At 38.3% G+C, this 20,437-nt stretch overlaps 1 protein-coding gene across 1 annotated transcript in view; it reads right to left on the bottom strand.

The window, feature by feature from the left end:
• BRCA2 (BRCA2 DNA repair associated) overlaps positions 1-20,437 on the bottom strand; it is a 43,853-nt gene that overhangs the window by 3,471 nt on the left and 19,945 nt on the right. Inside the window, exons 13-26 of the mRNA XM_032982902.2 lie at positions 18,913-18,982; positions 18,098-18,516; positions 16,929-17,119; positions 16,146-16,333; positions 11,239-11,409; positions 10,576-10,927; positions 9,724-9,879; positions 7,521-7,665; positions 4,170-4,291; positions 2,880-3,081; positions 2,479-2,645; positions 2,248-2,383; positions 1,340-1,596; positions 496-648 (exon numbers count right to left, since the gene is read on the bottom strand). Of these exons, the coding sequence (XP_032838793.2) occupies positions 496-648; positions 1,340-1,596; positions 2,248-2,383; positions 2,479-2,645; positions 2,880-3,081; positions 4,170-4,291; positions 7,521-7,665; positions 9,724-9,879; positions 10,576-10,927; positions 11,239-11,409; positions 16,146-16,333; positions 16,929-17,119; positions 18,098-18,516; positions 18,913-18,982 (2,729 nt within the window). The remainder of the gene's footprint in view (positions 1-495; positions 649-1,339; positions 1,597-2,247; positions 2,384-2,478; positions 2,646-2,879; positions 3,082-4,169; positions 4,292-7,520; positions 7,666-9,723; positions 9,880-10,575; positions 10,928-11,238; positions 11,410-16,145; positions 16,334-16,928; positions 17,120-18,097; positions 18,517-18,912; positions 18,983-20,437) is intronic.

The raw sequence follows: 20,437 nt of genomic DNA, 5'->3' as shown, positions 1-20,437 counted from the left end.
GTGATACCTATCCACTTTTAAATCCTGGAAATAGCAATCAGTATCTAGGAAAAGGGGACCAGGAGGTAAATTCTCTGAACGAAGGTAGGAACTGCAGAGTGCCATGAAAAAAAAATTTACGGATCAAGATTTTTCCTTCCAGTAACATCCATGTCGGATAATCACAGTGGGACCGAGGAAGCAAGAAATCATCTATAGGGAAAGGATGATTCATTTTACTTATATAAAATTCAGAATACTTGGAGTATGCTGTGAAAACACAGGCCACAAGGGGAGGTTTTCATGTACTGCTCGGAGGAAGAATCACAGTTCCTCCTGAGGGAATAATCCTAAACCCCCCCGCAGAGAAAGCTTCTAATCAGCTTGCATTGTCCTGAAGAGAACATACGGAGTAGACAGAGAAGTGAGACCATTCACCACGGTTACCAGGATAAAACTTGCATATATCCTTACTGTATATACCATCACTATAAATATTAATTACCAGAAGCTTACCAAACTTGTATCCTCTGCAGAAAGACCTGAGCTGCAGGAGGGAGAGGGACATTCCAAGTCACATCTTTTAGTTAAGTTGGGTGTAAGAGAGAGATTTCTTCGTAGCAAATTCATCAGTTTACTTTCTGCATCAGAGCAAAAGGAGGCCACGTTCTATAAAGGAGAAGAGTTTACAATGCAGAATGGCTGTTCTTCAAATTGTGCGAGTACTATGCGCTCACAAAGTATTTAGGACTTTGTTTTCTCATCATAATCCCACTAGAAGTTTATTTGCTATCAAACCAACAACTTTGAAGAGGGCTGCACTTTCCGTGGAGGGAAACATCATCCCTTCCTTTTATTGTTAGCAAGAAAAAAAACTTTCTGTATTTAAACTTATTTTTCCATAAGAAATGAGAACACATGACCAAGACATGCTACTTAGCACAGCTAGAAAACTGAAATAATAAATAAAATCAGTAGTCTGACACTGAATATGTTCAAGTGAGCAAGACAATAAATTTCAGCTTTTAAAAGGCTAGAGGCAAACTATCCATGACAGGTTTCTTATTGACAGGTACAATATTTTTTGCTAGCCAGAAAAGGTTCTGTGGCATCTCAGAGGTGTTGGTTGAGCTGAATTTAAAAAATTAAAATAAAATAAATAAATAGACATTCAGTAGGTGATATGTAGAGTTCTCCAGTGCATTAGGACTTCACTCCATCTCCCAGAAAACGCCCTCAAACACAACATTCAGTGCATTACTTGTTTTAAAGATTTATTAATACTAATGGACTTTTTGGTGAAGAATGTAACACAGCAGTCACTAAAATTAATCATTAAACTAAAAATCTACAGATTTACCTCTATCTTACTTCTCAGTTCATTAACCTTCTCTTGAAGATGGTTTTCCTTTGGACTGGCTGAGAATACAGAAAGATCTCCAGCCAACAGCACAGGGATTTCTGATCTGAATTCAGATTGCCACTGAAGGTTGCTTGCAGAAATGAATGAACAGCGGACAACTATATCTTCAATAGCAAAGTGTCTGAGATCTGTCCAGATCTTTACTGCCACTAAATTATAGCTTTCATCAGATAAGTACACCATCGTGGTGAAACCTAAAAGCAAGAAGAAAAGTCTGAATTAAATCCTTAAGTAGAGGTTGATTACTGCAATTTGTATCTATAAAAAGTCACACATAGCTTGAAAGAGAATTGATAAATGTAACATGGCAGCCTGTCTACATGGTAGCAGATGTTTCATGCTTCGTTCATATCCTGTACTATCTCCACACTGATTACAGAAAACAGCTCAAAGTCTGTGTTCCAGTGCTTAAAAAACAATATTCCTGTGGTGCCTTTCCTTTTTATTCAGAAGGTTATCCACCTCTCCCTACCCATGAGCTGCAGTGCCTATGTTCCACTCGTTCCATGACACTACACAAAAAAGGGGGCTCACGTACACGCACGGTGGTACCTCTGCAGGTGCTGAACGCAGATGGGGGAACTTACATCCACCATTTATGGAAAATAAGAAAAGCTTCTCTTGCACTTAGATCCTCCCTTAGTAAATTCTTCCTGAGCTAGAAAGCAAAGGCAGTTTTTCTGTAGGAAAACAGAATTACCTGCCAGCCTAGCACAGCGATGGGCTATATTAGCAGGTTTTCACAGGCCTGCGATGCAGGTACAACGCCAAGATCATTTTGACTTTTGAAATAAAAACATTAGTGCTTATTCCCTGGGAGCACGTGAGTGTGGTCCACAACGTACCTGTTTTGCTAACAGAAACTACAACTCCAACTAAATCAACTTCAGCACATGGTGGCTGAAAAGAAGGATCCAACAAACTGGTGAATTTTAGAGCCTTCCTTGGAAAGAAAATCTGCACCAGCATCTGCTGTGATACCTGAAGGAAACACAAAATCGTTAAGTCTTTACAACAGGCACATGCAGACTGGCATACATTTCAGTGATACATCTTTAGGCATTTAAAGCACTTACGGATAGTTGCAGATACTGAGTTTTCTTTGTTGCTGTTAACTGTACGTTAGTTGAGCCTGACCTTCCTTTGGACTGTGATGTTGACAGCTGGTAGATTCTGTACCGACTGCCTTCCTTTAACAATGAACAAACATCTAGCAGTGGACGCCAGATACTCAGTAGCACTCCTAACAATATCAGATTAAGATGCATTAGCTGTGCTACACTAATTTGAAGACTTTTAAAGAAAATAAATTCACAATGCTCCCTCTCACCCAAAAGCCCTAAACAAAAATCCAAATAAAACTGGAAATATTAGCACGCAAGCTAGAATATTGTTGGGAAACTCTTCAAATCTACCTGCTCTGTTGTTCAGTTACCATGTTTAGATAGAAGTTATTTATGATTTTCAAAGCACTAACCTTTATGTTTTTCTTGCTTTCTGTAGTCGACCACGCGTAGTTTCCATACAGTAGACACATCTCTTTTAGAACAACCATTTTCTTCCTTTTCTGCTGACTCTAAAGCCTTCTTGAATTCTTCCTGTATCTGAGTTTTCTTTTTATCATTCACCAGCTGCCTGTAAGCATTCAAAGCTTTTATTTGGTCTTCACTGAGATATCCCTGTAGCCAAGAAAAAAATGCATTCAGTACCTTTTTTATTAATTAAAAAAAACCCCTCTCATGATTTTAGATAGCCTCTTTCTGAAGTGTTCATCCGTTACAAGCAATTTATCATTCAGCTGATACACTGCTACGACTTGAAATGAGGGACGTTGGCACAACAGGAGTCACCAGTCTTGACTGGTACTCAGCCGGTGCTGCGTTGTCTAAGTATTACATCACACACTGGTTTTATATGGTAATTAGTGAGAAGCCTGCTTAAGAGTGCATAACTAAGATGAATATTTAATATAACAGGCATGCTTGGCTGTTTCATAAGAAAGAAGTATTAGAAAAAAAATGTGTAAGAAAAGAATTGCACCTCTCAGCAGGCTGCTCTCTCTGAGCTGACAGTGATTTACACTAAAATGCATCAGGAGTGTTACCTTTCTGGCCAGCCCTTCAAGATCCAGGTGACTTTACATCTAGTATCAGAGATGCACAGTGTTTTCTCAAATAAATATTTATCAAAAGTTTGTCAAATAGACACAGATTTTATGGCTTTATGATAGTCAAGTACCCAGACTTGCAAAAGGCAAGACTTGTATTTAATTTTGAACAACTGACAGGGACTAATCACTTGCATCTTTATTAATAGAGGCGTAAACACTTAGAATTTTTGATTGAACTGGAGCATGGAATGAAGAGAACAATGACAATATAATAATTCAAACGCTTCAGTGAACAGCATGCAAGAATGTGTGTGACTTATGAGATGCATTTAGTTTTCATATATGCAAGACAAAGCAAAGTAATAAAATTGCAAGTAACATTAACTTCTAATTGTGCTATATCCCTATATTTTCATACCAAGAGAAAATAGCATTCTGTTTGCAATCGAAGATAATACTGATCTATTTCAACAAGCCTTCATTAAAATATTTTCAAATTTTTTTAATCTACATTGATTCAGCAGTAAGCATGCTGTAGAAAAATCTCAGAAGGCAGCAAAAATAAACAGTAATTTAATGGCTGATTTTAGCAGGAGGTACTAAATTGTAAATTATTCCACAAACATTTCAAAATTATCCCAGTTGGATCTACATCACCTCCATGTAACCAGGATCAGATGCGTTCTGAATTGCTTCATAAAGTTCTGCACCATCTTGCAAATTACGGATTTGCTGTCTCGTGACAATGCGTGATCCCAGTGTTGTTCTGCTAGTTCTCTCTGTTGAAAAAAGGCCGTACGCAACCAATACACTTTAAAAGTGGAAGAAATAATTCTGCAAGAAGCACAGTAGTACTTATGCCTTGCCAGAATTAAAATACAAAACACTTCTATATAGGAGCCGGTAAGTGTGTGTATCTACGTTTATCAGGAAAATACAAGCAGAAAAAAAAATATGCTACTCATTCATTTAAATACAACATAGATTAGAATATTATACAAACTTTGGGGAAGCCAGTATCAAGTGTCTGCACTTAGGACAGGTCGGGAGACTTGACAAGCTGCCATGAACCTTCATCAATACTTGACTGTATTTTCTGTATGTCTTTCACTTCCTCTCATACAGCAGAAAAGCAGAAAAGTCTCAAAAATACCAAGATCTGGGACAACAGGTGACCACAGGCCTGCACATGAAGCCTCCTTAGGACACCAGCGATTACCCCCTTAGGTAAGCCATTCTGCTGCTGGCATTTTGATTAATTCCTTCAGTGTAGTAGACTCCAGAATAGACAAGTTTACCAGTCAAACATAAAACAACACAGTGAGGTGACTGACATGTGGAAGTTCATATCAGTGAAGTTAAGAATTAGAAAACAATCTCTGATTTCAACTAAGAATTTAGCACTGGGTTTGATTTTGGTTGTTGTTTTGTTGGTAGTTTGGGGTTTGTTTTTTTGTTGTGTTTTTTTTTTTTTTGTGTGTGTGTTTGGTTTTGATTTTTTTTTTAGGATATAGCTTTATTTGCATTTTCCTTGTTATTTGTGAGGGACTCCAGGCTTGGAGAAAGCGTAGAACATCTCAGTGTTACAGATCACCACAAGAAAGATTTATGGAGAGGGAGAGGCTAGCTGTGTTGTAGATATGACCCTTTGAAATTTGAACTGCACAGGCTACCGTTAGTGATACAATCCTATCTGTTCCTGGAAAAAAAAAAAACCAAAACAAAACTAAAACACCAAACCAAAACCAACAAAACTTCCTCCCAAAAAACAGACTAGGGTATCAAGACAGCTGGAATCCATAATCGGTGCGGCAAGAATCCTAATACCCATTTTCATTCCAGTTTAGCTGAATCAAACCTCAAGGGGAAGCAAACACATTTCTGATGTGGCAGGGAGCTTCAGGAAGCTGTAGCACTCAGCAGCCAGTGGCGGCACTTACAGCAACAGCAGACCTGAAATTACTGCCAGAAATCAACTGGCAGAGGTGTGCAGTGTCATCCCATTACAGAAACAGAAAGTGGTTGAAGCTGGAAGGGACCTCTGGAGGTCATCTTGCTCAAGCAGGGTCACCTACAGCAGGCTGCCCAAGACCATGTCCAGTGAGCTTTTGAGGATCTCCAAGGATGGAGATTTCGCAGCCTCTTTAGGAAACACTGTCGGGTCACCCTCACAGTGAAAAAGGGTTTCCTGATGCCTGTAAGGAACCTCCTGTGTTTCAGGTTTTTGCCCATCAGCTGTGGTCCCATCACTGGGCATCACTGAGGAAAGCCTGGCTCCATCACTTTGCACCCTCCCTTCAAGTATTTATGTACATTGATCAGGTCCCCCTGAGCCTTCTCTTCTCCAGGCTGAAAGTCCCAGCTTTCTCAGCGTTTCCTCTTGTCAGATGCTTCAAGCCCTTAAGCATCTTCATGGCCCTTTGTTGGACTCTCTCTCCAGTACGTCTCTTACTGGGGAGCCCAGAACTGGACACAGTACTCCACATGTGGCCTTACCAATGCTAAACAGAGGGCAAGGATCACCTCCTTAGGCCTTCTGGCAACACTTCTCAACTTGTCCACCACGACCCCCAGGGTCTTTTCTGCAAAGCTGCTTTCCAACTGAGCGGCCCTAAGCATGTACTGGTGCATGGGACTGGTCCTCCCCAGGTGCAAGATTTGCACTTCCCTTTGTTGAAATCCTCAAGGCTCTGGTCAGCGCCTTTCTCCAGCCTGTTGAGGTCCTTCTGGATGGCAGCACAATGCTCTAATGTATGTCACTGATCCTAACTTTATATCATCAGCAAACCTGCTGAGAGTACACTCTGCCCTGCCATCCAGATCATTAATGAAGATGTTAAAACAGTACTGGACTCAGTGTTGATCCCTGGAGTACACCACTGTGTGTACACCACTGGCCTCCAAAGAGGCTTTGTGCCACTTACCACTCTCTGGTTCAGCCAGTTTTCAATCCACCTCTCTGCTCACCTCATGCTTCATCATCTTCTCTATGAGCATCTTAAAGGATGCCAAAAGCTTTGGTGAATCCCTGCTGACTACTCTCAGTCACCTTCTTGTCCTTCGTGTGCCTGGAAATAGTTTCCAGGATTAGTCAGCATCTTCTCAGGGATCAAGGTAAGGCTGACTGGCCTGTAGTTAGTTCTCTGGGTCTTCCTTCCTGTCCTTTTTGAAGCTAGAAGAGGTATTTGCTTTCCTCTAGTCTTCAGGCACCTCTACCAATCACCATGATCATTCAAAAAGGATCAAGAGCAGCCTCACAAAGACATCAACCAACTCCTTCAGTACTTGTGGGTTCACCCAACCACCGACAGTGGACTTACATATGTCCAATTTGTGTAAGTATTCTCTAACTTGATCCTGTTCCACCAAGGATGTGTCTTCCTTGCTCTAGACTTTCACCTGGTCTCCAGGGCTTGGGATTGCTGAAGGTCGGTATTGCTAGTTAAGGCTGAGCTGAAAAAGGCATTCAGTAACAGCCTTCTCCACATCCTGTGTCACCAGGGTCCCTGTCCCGTTTAGCAGCTCCACTGACCTCAGTAGCTCCACAGTCCTGCAGTGTTTGTGAGGAAAGATGCTCAGGCCTGGTGTTCAGGTGCACTGAGATACAGCCTAAGCAGCACTCGCTTCTAGGTGAAATATTAGAGTGTCAGGTCTTTCAAGAGAATAGAATTAACAATTCTGCAATTTTGTAACACTTCCCTGAGCATCATCTCAATAGTAATTTTTTAGTAGCCTGGCTACCAACAAGTTCAGGAAGCGGTTCCTAGATAGCTGCAAAGCCAAGCAATAAGTATATAACTGTTTTGTACTGAAAGGTCTTGATACATAGGAAATTAGAAAACCTCAAAACAATACAACATAAAAACAGCAACAATGAAGAAAACAACCCAACACCCTATCTCTGCTTCTCCATCACCAGAGAAGTTTTTGCCAGTTTCTTTAAACTCTGTAAATGCCAAAACAGTTTTTGTATTCTTATTACATGCTCTGAAACAACGAAAGCTTTACCTTCGTGTTTTTCATATTCTGCTTGGATTTTTGCAAACAGAGTTTCCAGTTTCTTTTGCTGATCCTCTGCGTGTTTGGCAGCTTCCCTTTCTTCAGCTCGGCTATTACGAAACACGTATGAACCAGCTGATGTCTTTTCCATCCACTGAAATAAAAAGATTCAAACAAAACCCAGACTTCTTAAAAATGTTTAACTTCATCTATTTTCCTTCTAATACTGTTAAGCAAAAACAGTTTAAAAAAATGAACAGGCAGTAATCGTAAGTTCTTTCAGTATAATAGACAGAAGGCAAAACCCCACAGCACTGGTTGGTAAATCTTCACTTTAAAGATACACAAGACAGAATGGAGCAGCAGTCAAAACTGCATGATTTAACAGCTGAAGAAACCATAGCTTATAGTAATAGGTATCAATGATGTGATTTAGAAGATAGCTGGATCCCACTGGTAGATACATTACGATACAAACCATCAAATTCAATGCTTAAAAATAAACCAGAACTGCATTCTACCCAATTTGTCTTTCCACATCATCTGTACTGTTTGTTTTAACATGCCAGTTAGATGCTGTAAAAGAACTATGTCGTTTTGCAGATGGTCTTAAACTTTTTCTGTCTGAAATGGTTCCACTGGACTACAGCCTCGTCCACACCCGTGCCACAACTGGCTTGCCTGATCTGAAGTTATGGGTGAGCCAGAGAAAGAGGTCACTGCTGCTGAAAGCGGTCCTTTCCTTTCCTCTCTGCTGCACAGCCCCATCTTTTTCTTTGCACTGGCTCCAGCACATACCTGGCCTCATCAGACCACATCAGTTTGTTAATTCAATAGACAACAGTTTGTTGTGTTGGGGTTTTTAAATTATTATTTGTTAGTTAGTTACTCCTAGTGTAGTGAATTAAAGTAGCTAAGCGACAGGATCAGGTGAGCTCCAGGTTTAGCACAGGAGCAGAACGATTAAAGGTTGAAGAACTAATCCTTACAAGGCAGTGAACTGTTGAAATAGGCTCTACCTGCCACTAACTGCACGGCATGTATTTACTGCACTATTCAGTCTGACACCTTTAATTAGGGTTTCTGTGATTCCTACATCCTTGACTCTTGACAGCTCAAGTCTTCCTGACATTTTGGTATGTTTGAGCCAGAGTCTCAGTGTGGTTTTTTTTTTTTTTTTTTTTTTTTTTTTTTTTTTTTAAAATATACATCAGCACATCTATCTCTTAATATAGTGAGATACAAATCACCACTTTCCTTCCCTGCCCTAGAAGCCATTTACTGTGATACTGTGATGTGGTTAGAGATTAGTCCCCTTTTTGGGACCTAAGTAACTGTTCGTTCTATCAGACAGTTCAGATAGTAAGTGCAGCAATTTCCTCCATTAAAGTAATGATCCAAACCAAATATTGCTATTATCTTTGCAGAGTTCTTTCCACATTGATACAACACTTTAGAAAGCAAGCAATGAAAAAAAAAAAAACCCTATATGTACATTCCAAGTGTAACATTCTCTGAAAAGTTAACAAAAATCTGCAAGTTGTATCTTGGTTAAACTGTTAACATTAAGAGGATGGATTACTAACAAAAATATTGTTTCTTTTTGTAGTTGGTATTGTTATAAAAGCAAGTAGTTAGAGTGAAGTCTGATCATATTTACAACGTCTGGATATGAAGTGGTATTTAAAAGATCTTCATTCTATTTTACACCATAATCACATTGTATTTTCTGTAATATTTTTAAATAATAGATCTTACACAATCTAGTCAGCTACATGTAAGAGAATGTAATCTTACTAATGGTTATAAATATTTAACTTCTTTGCAGGGATATGTATGTTAATAGAAAAAATTGGGTTTCACTTCTACCTGGAGTTAAAACTGTCCATGTTTTTTTTCTCCTTTAAAACAAGTGCTGTGCTTCTCAGATTACAGAACTGAAATTCAATTATTTCTGGCTTTTTGAAGCTTAAAGCAAAGCCAGCCAGAAAATACTGAGCACAAACTTAAATTCTTCTTACATGAGGATACTCCAGTCCTGAAACATTAAATACATGCACACTGCAAGAACCACTCCTGTTCATTTTACACATAATGGTACCTCTTCTTAAATTTTTTAGCTCTCTATATTATGTCTGGTTTGAGGAATGATGTAGCAATTAACTAATACAACTTAGATCTCAGAGAACCTGTTAAAATACTTATACCATACCTGAATAGGATATGTTCTTTGAATAACTACATCAACACATCCCACTGCACCACCCTCACTGAAAAGCGATGATAAAGGCAAAGGAAAAGGTCTGGGATCCCGATGAAATCCTAGTTTTGCATGCCATCGTGCACATCGAGTGCTGTTCGCTGAAATCTGAATCAGTTCAATGTTGAATGATAAACTGTCACTGGCAGGTCAAAAAGATATCCAACTTACACACAGTTAGAAGAAAGACTATTTTCACACTGACCTCACCTAAGAATATATCATTTTTGCACCTGAACATATTACACTTTAAATGCAAGGCTTTTTTTCATGTTGAAGAACGTATTTTAAACAGGAACTAAAAATTTGATGAGTTAAAATTCTCTAGGAAATGAGCATCTATGAGACAAGACATTGCTTTATACCAGAGGAACAGAATTTTTATGCTGAAACTTCACCCAGCACTTTAATCATCCTCAGACAAGTCAAGAGCCTCCCCCTCTAAGCCCACCTGCTCATGACCTGTTTCTCCCCCCCCCAGTTCTTCCTCCAACTTCCATACTGTCTATGATGAATAAATTCTTTTTGTAACTTGGTGCTTAACCAAATTAAGGAGCTTGAACTGTCAAAACACACATCAAAACTTGGCAGAATTTTGTATTATACACTTGCCTTCCAACTCTAGTGAACAGTGTCAGCTACCTTGTGTCATGTCTTACAAATCTGGTTACTAAACTTCGACAAAACTTCTCTGTTTATAAAGCCCTGACAAAAGTTTTTCTGTTAACAAAATGTGGCTCAGCTAAATAGCATCTATCACATCTCTGTCACATCCAATCAAGCTGAACTGGTATTTTGTTTTACCTTTAACATAAGGGAATCTGGGGCTTCCAGTGGTGTACATCCATTTTGAGAGCCAACAAGTTCTGCTCCGTGCACTATGATCTTCTGACCAACAGACAGCCTTCCTCTATGTAAGAAAGCTTTGAGAGGTGGATCCAGAAGAGCTCTAATTCCATACCAGCCATCAGTAACTTCAATTATTGCTGCTGCTTTTTTACTTTCCACATTCTTATTGCTACTGCTAGGAGATACGACAGTGTTTAGCGATACGATTTTAGAAATACACAGCACAAGCGTTTTACCTGCCGCATCATCTCTTTCAGTTATTTTTTTGATGGCTGATCGTTTACTTTTATCAACTTCCAAATCATACCTACAAAAAAGAATTGATGATGCTTTGTTAAAGCAAACAATATCCATCACATTGGTTTTCCTTAAAAACAGTTGTAGCAAGCTATTGCTTAATCAATCTACATGACTAAATACCACTGAAGCAAGCAAATGTTACCTGAATTTCTGCAAATAACACGCACTACATTTTTAGTACTGATATTTGTAAGTTTAACAATATAAGCATTCTGATAAACAGTAAGTGCAAGGCAGAGGTGCTTATTTCAAATATTATGATCTAGAAAGCACACAGTATCACAAATTGCAACTCCAAATACATTGCTATACACATACCTAAATTTCAACTGCAACAGCACTGTTTCTGGTGTCAAACATCTGTTAGCAAATTCATGTGGAAAGGATGCTTCCATGGCTGCCAGTTTCCATACAATCCACCTATAGTGATTGTAAACCCAGGCCTCTGTTATTAGCTTGGGATCCACACCAGGAGTGTCACAGAGAGCTCTGCAGATAAATTGTTAATAAGTTAACCTGAAATCCACTGCAAGTTTTTATTTACCTTCGTTCCCTTGCATCGCATTCAGTGTATGTACATAGGCAACATTAACAAAGGAACATTTTTCACAGTGAGAACAGGAAGGTTACATTCTGTAACCTGATCTGGTTACTGTCTGAATACTGAAGTTCTGTCCTCATACACTTTGGCAGCAGGCATGTGCATACATGCATGCATTCCTCAAATAGAGACTTTTGACCCTAGCAGTAGCTCCATGGGCATGCTCTGTCTGCTTCACACAGTTATGCACAGAGAGAGGGACAGGGGGGTGCTCTCTTCCATTTCAGCCCTGGAATTTTCCCTGCTAGCTTGATGAATTCATTACAATGCATCCCCGCCTCTACCGCAGTTTCCAGAGATGTTTGGGTGTTTTGGTTTTGTTTCTTTTTTTTTTTTTTTTTTTTAAGCATGCATGTGGACAACGCATTTCAAAAAACTTTCAGTTGCTACTGAAAAACTACTCTCCATTGAGTGACTTTTGAAATGGACTTCCATTCTGGGTTGAGTCCAAGCTGTACCACCATGATCTATGTGAGTTGGGTTGGAAACATCTATTTTTTTCCAGCTCTCACAGTCACTAGGAGGATCATTTCATTACAGAAGGAAGAAGAATTAATTAGACCAGAGATTCAAATAGCTGAGCCATTAAAATGATTAGAACACAAGGCCTATCAAAAAGTCAATCTCCAACTTTTCAGAAAGCCTCAAGAAGATTTTAAGAAACTGTATTGCAGTTGGGTGAGGAGAAGAAACAATTTAAAAGTCAAAAAGCCATATACAGGAAGATAAGGAGCAGGTACGACCATCAAATTAATTGTTACTACATTAGAAGAGAGCAAGACAATCTCAAACTTTAGGAGATACCCTGTAATCTTTTGTGAAGGACAACGCAATTCAGGAATTAAAGGCAGAATTCAGTTCAAGATTAAGATCCTAAACACAGATGACTAAACGAAAGCATATATATTTTAGTTGGTGGAGATACAATTAATATATCTAGAAGGGATAAAAAGACTGATTCAGCTAACCAACCAGTAGGTATTTATTCTTAACATATGCTTTAACATACAACAAATCCAGAAAAGAAACAGAAACTGAAGGCAGCCTCTTTGGGAACAACCTCTACAAACTGCTGAAAAGGCTATCTGGCATTCAGGGTCAGACTGACACTGCCACCACCCAGGGCAGATTCTGACACCAAAACCACTTGTGGCTAATTCTGGCATGTTCAGCACTATGTTACTGGTTTCTCTCTTCTGTTTCTGAAGAGTACCTGTGGGAAAAGCCCCCAGTCTGGTGGCCTGACCACAGAATCAGGGGCACATCTGAAAATCATTTTTAAAACAAGCTGCCTTTGGAACAAGAAGTTGGACTGCCTAAAAAGGCCACTATTTGGCACATCTAGGCATAAGATGTTTTGTGAAAATACTTTAATACCTTTCCCATTCACAGGAAAATTTTACAAAATTAATCAAGATTACCTCCAGCATGCCTAAGCAGCAGATTGCAAATACGCTGAGATCCAGAATTGGATGCATTGTTCCCAGAGATCTACTGCTTCTTGACAAAAAACACCTCAAACCTCATGTTTCCTATTAATTTGTGTAGCAGTGTTACTTGTCAGCCTAGAAATAGCAATTTCACATGAGAAAAGAACGACCAGCATGCCTTCCAAAATGCATGCAAATCCCGAGCACTGACTTGGAGGCAAGAGGCCCTGCACCTTTCCTGCACATAGATGAACATCCCAGTCTTTTATGCATCTACCATAAATACTTGGTAGGAACACGCCATCTAGCAAAGTATATCCCCAAAACATTCAACAATCACGTCACCACTGGAGGGGAATGCAGAATCAGGGATGGTATAGCTAATAGCAAAATATTTGCCAAATGTGGAGGTAACAGACAAGTAACAAGTTAGGTCAAGTTCTGCATACTCTGCCTCTGAGTGACTACAGAAATGCATGTGCCTACACGTCCCGTAGCTGTCTGTGAAATAGCTGGGACATGCGATGCCACAGGGTGCAAAATGGAACTGTGCGAGGATTAGCTCTGTCTTACAGTATTTATTAAAAAAACAAAAAACAGAAAAACAAAAAAACCCCAAACCCCACCACAATCAACTTTAAGGACTGCTCTGAGACAAACTTGGTTCACTGTCAGAGAGACTTGAGAACTTCCAGACCAGGATGCAAAAATTCTTAGAAGCAGTTTCTAAACAAGTGAAAGACAAGAGGGTGATTGGGAATGGCCAACATGGATTTATCAAGAACAAATCATGCCTAGCCAACCCAACTGATTTCTATGATGAAGTAACTGGTGCTGTGGGCTAGGGGAGGGCAGTGGATGTTGCATATGTTAGCAAGGACTCCGACAATTTCTTACAGTCTCTTTATCACCAAACTGGTAAGATACGAGCTGGATAAGTAGTTAAAGTGGGTGGAAAATTGGATGGACTGATGAGCATAAAGAACTGTGATCAACAGTCTGAAGTCCAGCCGGTAGGCAGTAACTAGTGGCACCTCTCAGATACCAATAAGGAATCAATGTTTAGTGTCTTCATTAACAACCCAGATGATGGCACAGAACACGCTTGTGGTGAGTTTATGGATGACACCAAATTTTTAGGAAGTGGTTGATAAACTGGGGGGCAGGGTTGCTACTTAAGAGGGACCTGGACAGGCTGGAGAAACAAGCTGGCAGAAATCTCATGTAATTCAACAAAAGCAAAGAAAAACAAAACCATCCTGGGCTGTATTATGAGCCAAGCCTGTGATGAGTGGTCCTTCCCCTCTCTCAGCACCTGGGAGACTGCATCTGAAGTTTCTCTCCAGCTCTGGATTCACCAGGACAAAGATACTGGTATACTGGAACAAACCCTCCAGAGGGCCACCAAGGTGATCTCCCTGTGCTCTCATGTGGCTAAGCACATGAGATACAAGCTGAGAGAGCTGGGTTGGTCTGAACTTAAGAGACAAGGCAAAGAGACCTTATTGCCCTCTCTAACTACCTGACCGGAGGACTCAGAGAAGACAGGGACAGGCTCTTCTCAGAAGCACACAGCAATAGGATGAGAGGCAACAGATACAAGTTGGAACATGGAAAATTCTAGTCTGAGATAAAGGTTATTTTGGGTTTTTTTAAACCATGAGAGTGGTCAACTGGCACAGTCTATCCAGAGAGGCTGTGGAATCTCTGTCCTTGGAGGTAAAGACTCAGCTAGACAAGTCCCTGAGTAATTAATCTTATTTGAACTGTGTTGAACAGGGGCTTGGACTGTATGACTGCCAAGCGGTCCCTTCCAACTTAAACTATTCTATAATTATGTGAACTCCAGCATTTGACTGATCGTCACTGAGTAGCTGTTAGGTTGGACACAGAACACCTTCAGTTCTTCCAACATGAACAAATATCGTTGACACCAAAACCACTTCCCACAGTCATGGCAATGACTTTGGCATCAAAAATGTTTCCCAAAGTCACATGGGAGAAGCTAATATAGATGCTGACTTACTAGCAAGATCAGAAAGCAATTTTCTTTTCATGAGGAAGTACTGATCACAGTGTGGACATACACATCTTATACTAGTCAATTTTCCCACACTGGATTACTGGCACTAACTTCACCAACTCAAACTTTCAAATAAAAGCTCCCCCTTAAGCTTGGAACAGACCTATCTCTGTCACACTTTGGTACTGGGAAGGAAATGTTGCAAACCTCTTGGATTCTGATACTATGTAGGTCGGCAATGCATGCTTGATTGCAAATACTACTCAAATATAGGGCCTTGTCTTGGGCGTGTGTGTGAATGCATACCAACAGCAACGCTGACTTGAAAAAAGCACCTCAAATTTCCCAAGGAAATCAGAAAATAATGGTTAAGTATTTTCTGAAGTTTTGCTGGAACAACAGCACACTGGTAGTTCCTTGTTCTGTTGCACATGCTTTCGATGGAGTTACAATGTACAAACTTGCTTACAGTAAATCAAGACAACTTTTATGGAAGTGTATAGGGGAGACGCACTCAACACATACACTTTCCTCCTTCCAACTTGTCTTAAATGACCTGCAAAAGGAGGGATAAAAGGACCAAGGGTTGTTTGTGCACTTTTTTTTTTTTTTTGCTTCTTACATATATTCAAAAGAAAGCCTGAATGAATCAGTGAGTTTGACTTTTGAAGTCTTTGCCTCCTTCAAATCATACATCAGCTTTAAAAAAATTAGATTGAAAAAAACATTTTCAGCCCTGTCCTGCCAAAGAAGTCCTAAACACTTCCCCAGTCATCCTTCATCCCCATCAAAAAAACTCTAAGAGCTCAACAGAAATAAATCCTTTTCCACTTGAAAAAAATCAAAACCTAGTAATGCTAATTAAACAAAATGGTAAAGTGCTGAATTAACAGAAAATAGTACTATTTTTCTAGACGATCTGCACTGTTGAAGAATCCCCAGAAATTTTTAAAATTGACTGTGTATGCTTTCTTTAATGGTCAGTGAAGATCATGGACAACATTAGTCTACGTTGTAAATTTACAATCCTACAATATCTTTACTTACAATAACAGAAGCATACTAAAAATGCACAGTAAACAGAGGGTTTAAAAGATAACTGTGTTGGATTTATAAGAGAATCAGTAACTGATAAATACCAGACTTGTCTCAAGTTCATAAGTAACAGTACCTGTAAAACTCCTTTTTTCCAGCTTTTCCCTCATCTGTAGGTATTAGCCATCCTCCATCAGCAAGTTGTATCCCATTTCCAGCTAATAAATACTCCTTACTGAAAAAGTCTTTGATGAGAAACTGGAAAGATTCTGCATTTGTACTGTTAACTCGTATGCAGTGTTTTGAAACACCGTATGTGTAAAGCTGAAAAAAATCAGATGAAAAGGACAAAATAATGACGATACTGTAACAATTCAGCTAAGAGGTTTTATATCTAATGTCATAAATTCAAATAAAATATTTCCTTGAGGTTGAGAAAGCTTTTGCCTGACCATGTTATTTTGCATGTAATCCAAGGAGGACGGAGGAATTCCCATCAATTATTTTAGCAGAACATCACCATAGTGTGCTTTAAAAGTATTTAAAATAATTTGATAGGCTTTGTACCTTCGCTGTACCAAAACCAAGAGGCTTTTGATATACTTACCTAAGCTTAAATTTTAACTGTTATCATAAAACAGCTCTTCATATGGATTGCAAGTCAATAGCAATTCCTCGTTTGATGCCTCTCTTGTTTGATTATAACACTACAGAGACATTTATGACCCTTATTGTTTGGAATAGTCTTAAAAACTGTAGGTTTGCAAAGCTCCTTAAAAACTATAGCAACTGGTATAACAGCTAGTGTAAATACTTATCCCAAAACTGAAGAATGTATCTGTTCAAAAGCTACTGAGTTTTTCTTTGTCTGAAGGAACATCCCGGGAAAAACACACAGCAAAAAGATATCAAAACATACCTCTTCCATAGAATAAAAACTAGGAGATTTCTCTTCTACTGCAGTTTTCAGAGAGATTCTATTTCTTGCAGATGTTTTAATGACATAAAGACTGCCTGGCTGCGAGCTAATATTTTGCCTATATTTCTTTTTAATTCTCATTTCCTGCATTTCTCTGGCACAGCGGAGATTTGTCACCATCTTGACCATAGCTGCAAAGAAAAAAAAAAACCAAACACATCAAAACCTTTTTACAGTACATATCAATTTAAGATATAGAGTCATACTATAAAAGCAGATTCAGAGAAGTGTATTTTCTAAGCGACTCTGTAGATTTTTAGAAACTGCAAGAGTCTAAATATTCAAAGTTTAATGCATTTAAAAAGCATTGTTTACTGAAGGCATTTGAATAAGATTTCTATGAAATTATTATGAATATAGAAGTCCCTGAACAAAACTTAAATCCACATATTTTTCTCATCAGACTGAACTCCATAGAAAACTCCAGATGAACAGAAATTAGTTGATGATGACTCCAAAGTCCGTAATTCTGAGATTCTGACCTATAAATACAGGATCTAATTCTGCAAGCCTTCATGCACCTGTTTAAATACACACAATGAGTCCTTCTGAAAAAAATCCAGATTATTTGACTGCAACAGTTACAGAAACTATACACACTGCAACATTCAGGAGAGGTTAGAAGGCATACACCCCCATGCTAAAGTCAAGCAGTTGAGCATTTAAACTGCCTCTCTGAAAATGACACAATCGTCCATTTATATGGTTAAGCCTGTATTTTAATTAGAAAACAGAATGAAAACAAGCTTGTGTAGAAGTGAATGAAGTATAGCAAGGCTAGTCTTTAAGATTCCTAGAATATTTGACTTAAGAGGTATAGAAAATCAAGTATCAAATGAAACATAAGCCATCTTGTTTCTGAAGCACTGTGTGAAAACAAATATACTGTGCTCTTAATTAACTATGGAGATGAGTTGCATATGCTTTATTAGGAGTGCAGTATAAAATATTAGAAAAGTAATTATTTCCTAATTTTCCTGAAAAAAAAAATTTAAAAAGAAGCAGCTTCTTATCTAAAAAATAAGTCTGACAGACTATGCAAAACCCTTAAAGGTTCAGTTCTGATTGTTAGCGTTCACAATAGTTAAATGATCAAAATCTGAAAATACCTAAACTGCCATTTTCTAGGTCAGTGTCTGTGGCATGCTGCATGCAAGACTGGTGATCATGAGGTTCAGAAGTTTTTTGTTCAGCTGTGATTTGATTTAATTCTGTCTCTTCAGTCCTATCTTTGCTGATTGGTGAGTCACATCTTTTGCCGCTGTCTTGTTCACCTGTAGAAAACGTCAGCTTGGTTTTGAAGGGTGGAATAAAAGTTTTCACTGTTTTGCCAGATTTGTACAAGCTTCTTGTTTCTTCACTCCCTTTTGCCGAGGCCTTACATGGAGTAGAAACCCCTGAAGTACCATCTGAAGACTGCCGTAGCGCACAGTGCTGAAAAATGGCAGGTTTAGATTTGAATCCTTTGAAGTCTTGATCTGGCAGAGTAAAGGTAGGATTCTTGACCTCTTGTCGTTCTTTAGTAGCCCTACAGAGATGAAAATATTTAAACATACAGGTTTCAGCTTTCTGGCAAAAACCTCTGTTAGGATTTTTATATTCTTAATTTAGTAATACAACTTTCAACACTACATCAATTAAAAGACAAAATATCAGGTTTTGCCATTTAAAAAACAGAATGCTTAATTTCTATCTATTGAGAAAAGACAAATGCAAGTGTAAAATTTGTTTAGCATCTCACTAGTCTACTGCAGCTATGTGTGTTATATGGTAATTTAATATGTTTATTTTGAAGTAAAATTATTAGTCTTTTATGAAGTTGGGTAGCAAATCATTACTGCATATTTTTTAAAAGTTACAAGGGCTTTCAATGTTTTAAGAAATTGCATTAGAAGAACTCTAAAATATATTATAAATTTCTCACCCAAAAGGTTGACAAGTTACGGGTTTTAAAGGAACATGGTACATAAATTTTCTTCTGTCTTTGAAAATGCCTGTAAGATAATTAGAAAACACAGTTTGAAATGGTACATTACATGGATGGATATTTACAGCACGTGTTTTTTCTCTGTCAATGTTATAAATATACAAAAAAGTTTCCAGAGTGGATTTAGGCAGCTTTGTTTGCTTTTTTTCCCTCCCTCCAAGTAAAATCTTTGTATAAAATATCTTTATGCTAGTTGCAGACAGATCTAAAGGATAAGTGACCACAATGTTGAACTCTCAAAATTTCCTATTTGTGAGCCTGCAAGATGTTTCTCAGCTCCTGAAAGGGAAATGTTTATCATATATTTAATTCCAGATACTCTCACCATTCAATTTAGAAGTTTTAGCAACAACTGTTTTTTTTTTAAGCTACAACAGAATTGGGCACATTTGCACAAACTCCTCGTTCCATCATTGAAGGACATGCTTATATTGGAATTATCAACATAACTAAATCACATCTGCCTGGAATTTAAACTCATTTGTGCTATGCCCTTAGGCTGCAAAGAGGAATTTTCATATGAGAAGTCATATATACAAGATGCCACATGTTCTGTAAGTCAGAGGCAATACTATACTGGAGATTAGAACTGTCTTCAGTTGTTTCACCAAAGAACAACACCGTTCAGATCCTGCTGCAGGGTAGGATAATATTTACATATGAAGGGTATAAAATTATTCACTGGCTACAACTTACAAATTCCATTTAGAACTTTTGATCGTGGGTTTTATGCTTAGAACAGATTTAGGACAGCATTCAGGAACCAATATACTGGTTAAACCAATTTATTTGATGAATCCCGCTACTGAATTCTTGGTGAGCGCATGCAGTGCTTAGAAAGAACAAGTTTTCCTTAAAGAACACATCCTATCCCATAAACAAAAGATGTAGCCAAAAATCACATTATCCTAATACCCTAATCACTAGCTTCACATAAAGCATCAACTCAAACTTTTAAACCCTGATATCACTTTCATAAGCCTCCATATTGCTGGCTTAAAATATTAAAAGCATCTGTAATTTAGACACCTACCAGTAAGTATATTCTTCACAAATTACTGTATGATGAAATTACCAGTACATTCTCATTTTCCTGTAGATACAGTTTTTAATTGAGAAATTAGAGGTCAATAAAATATATTCTTCCTACTGAGACTAGAATCTGTGAGATTTAGGATTGTGAGCAACTGGACAAATTCCTACCAAGATGGAAATGAAACCAGAGTTCTTGCAGAAGTAGTATATTGTAATATGTTTAGATTCTATACAAGGCATACCATTAATCATGTGATTTAAAGTCAGCAGTCATTATCATCGCATCATTCCTGAATTTTCATGACTATATTGATAAAAAATAAGCAGTTAAGCAATTTTATTATGTGTTAGTTTATTGGAAATTTAAGAATTTGAAAAGGTAACAACTGACATCAGATTACTGCTTAGAACACAAGAAAACTAAAAT

This window comes from Tyto alba, unplaced genomic scaffold, assembly GCF_018691265.1.
Source record: "Tyto alba isolate M040663 unplaced genomic scaffold, T.alba_DEE_v4.0 Super-Scaffold_2, whole genome shotgun sequence".
Taxonomy (NCBI): Eukaryota; Metazoa; Chordata; class Aves; order Strigiformes; family Tytonidae; genus Tyto; species Tyto alba.
Note: the sequence above shows the minus strand (reverse complement) of the source record. Positions and strands in the feature narration are given on the sequence as shown.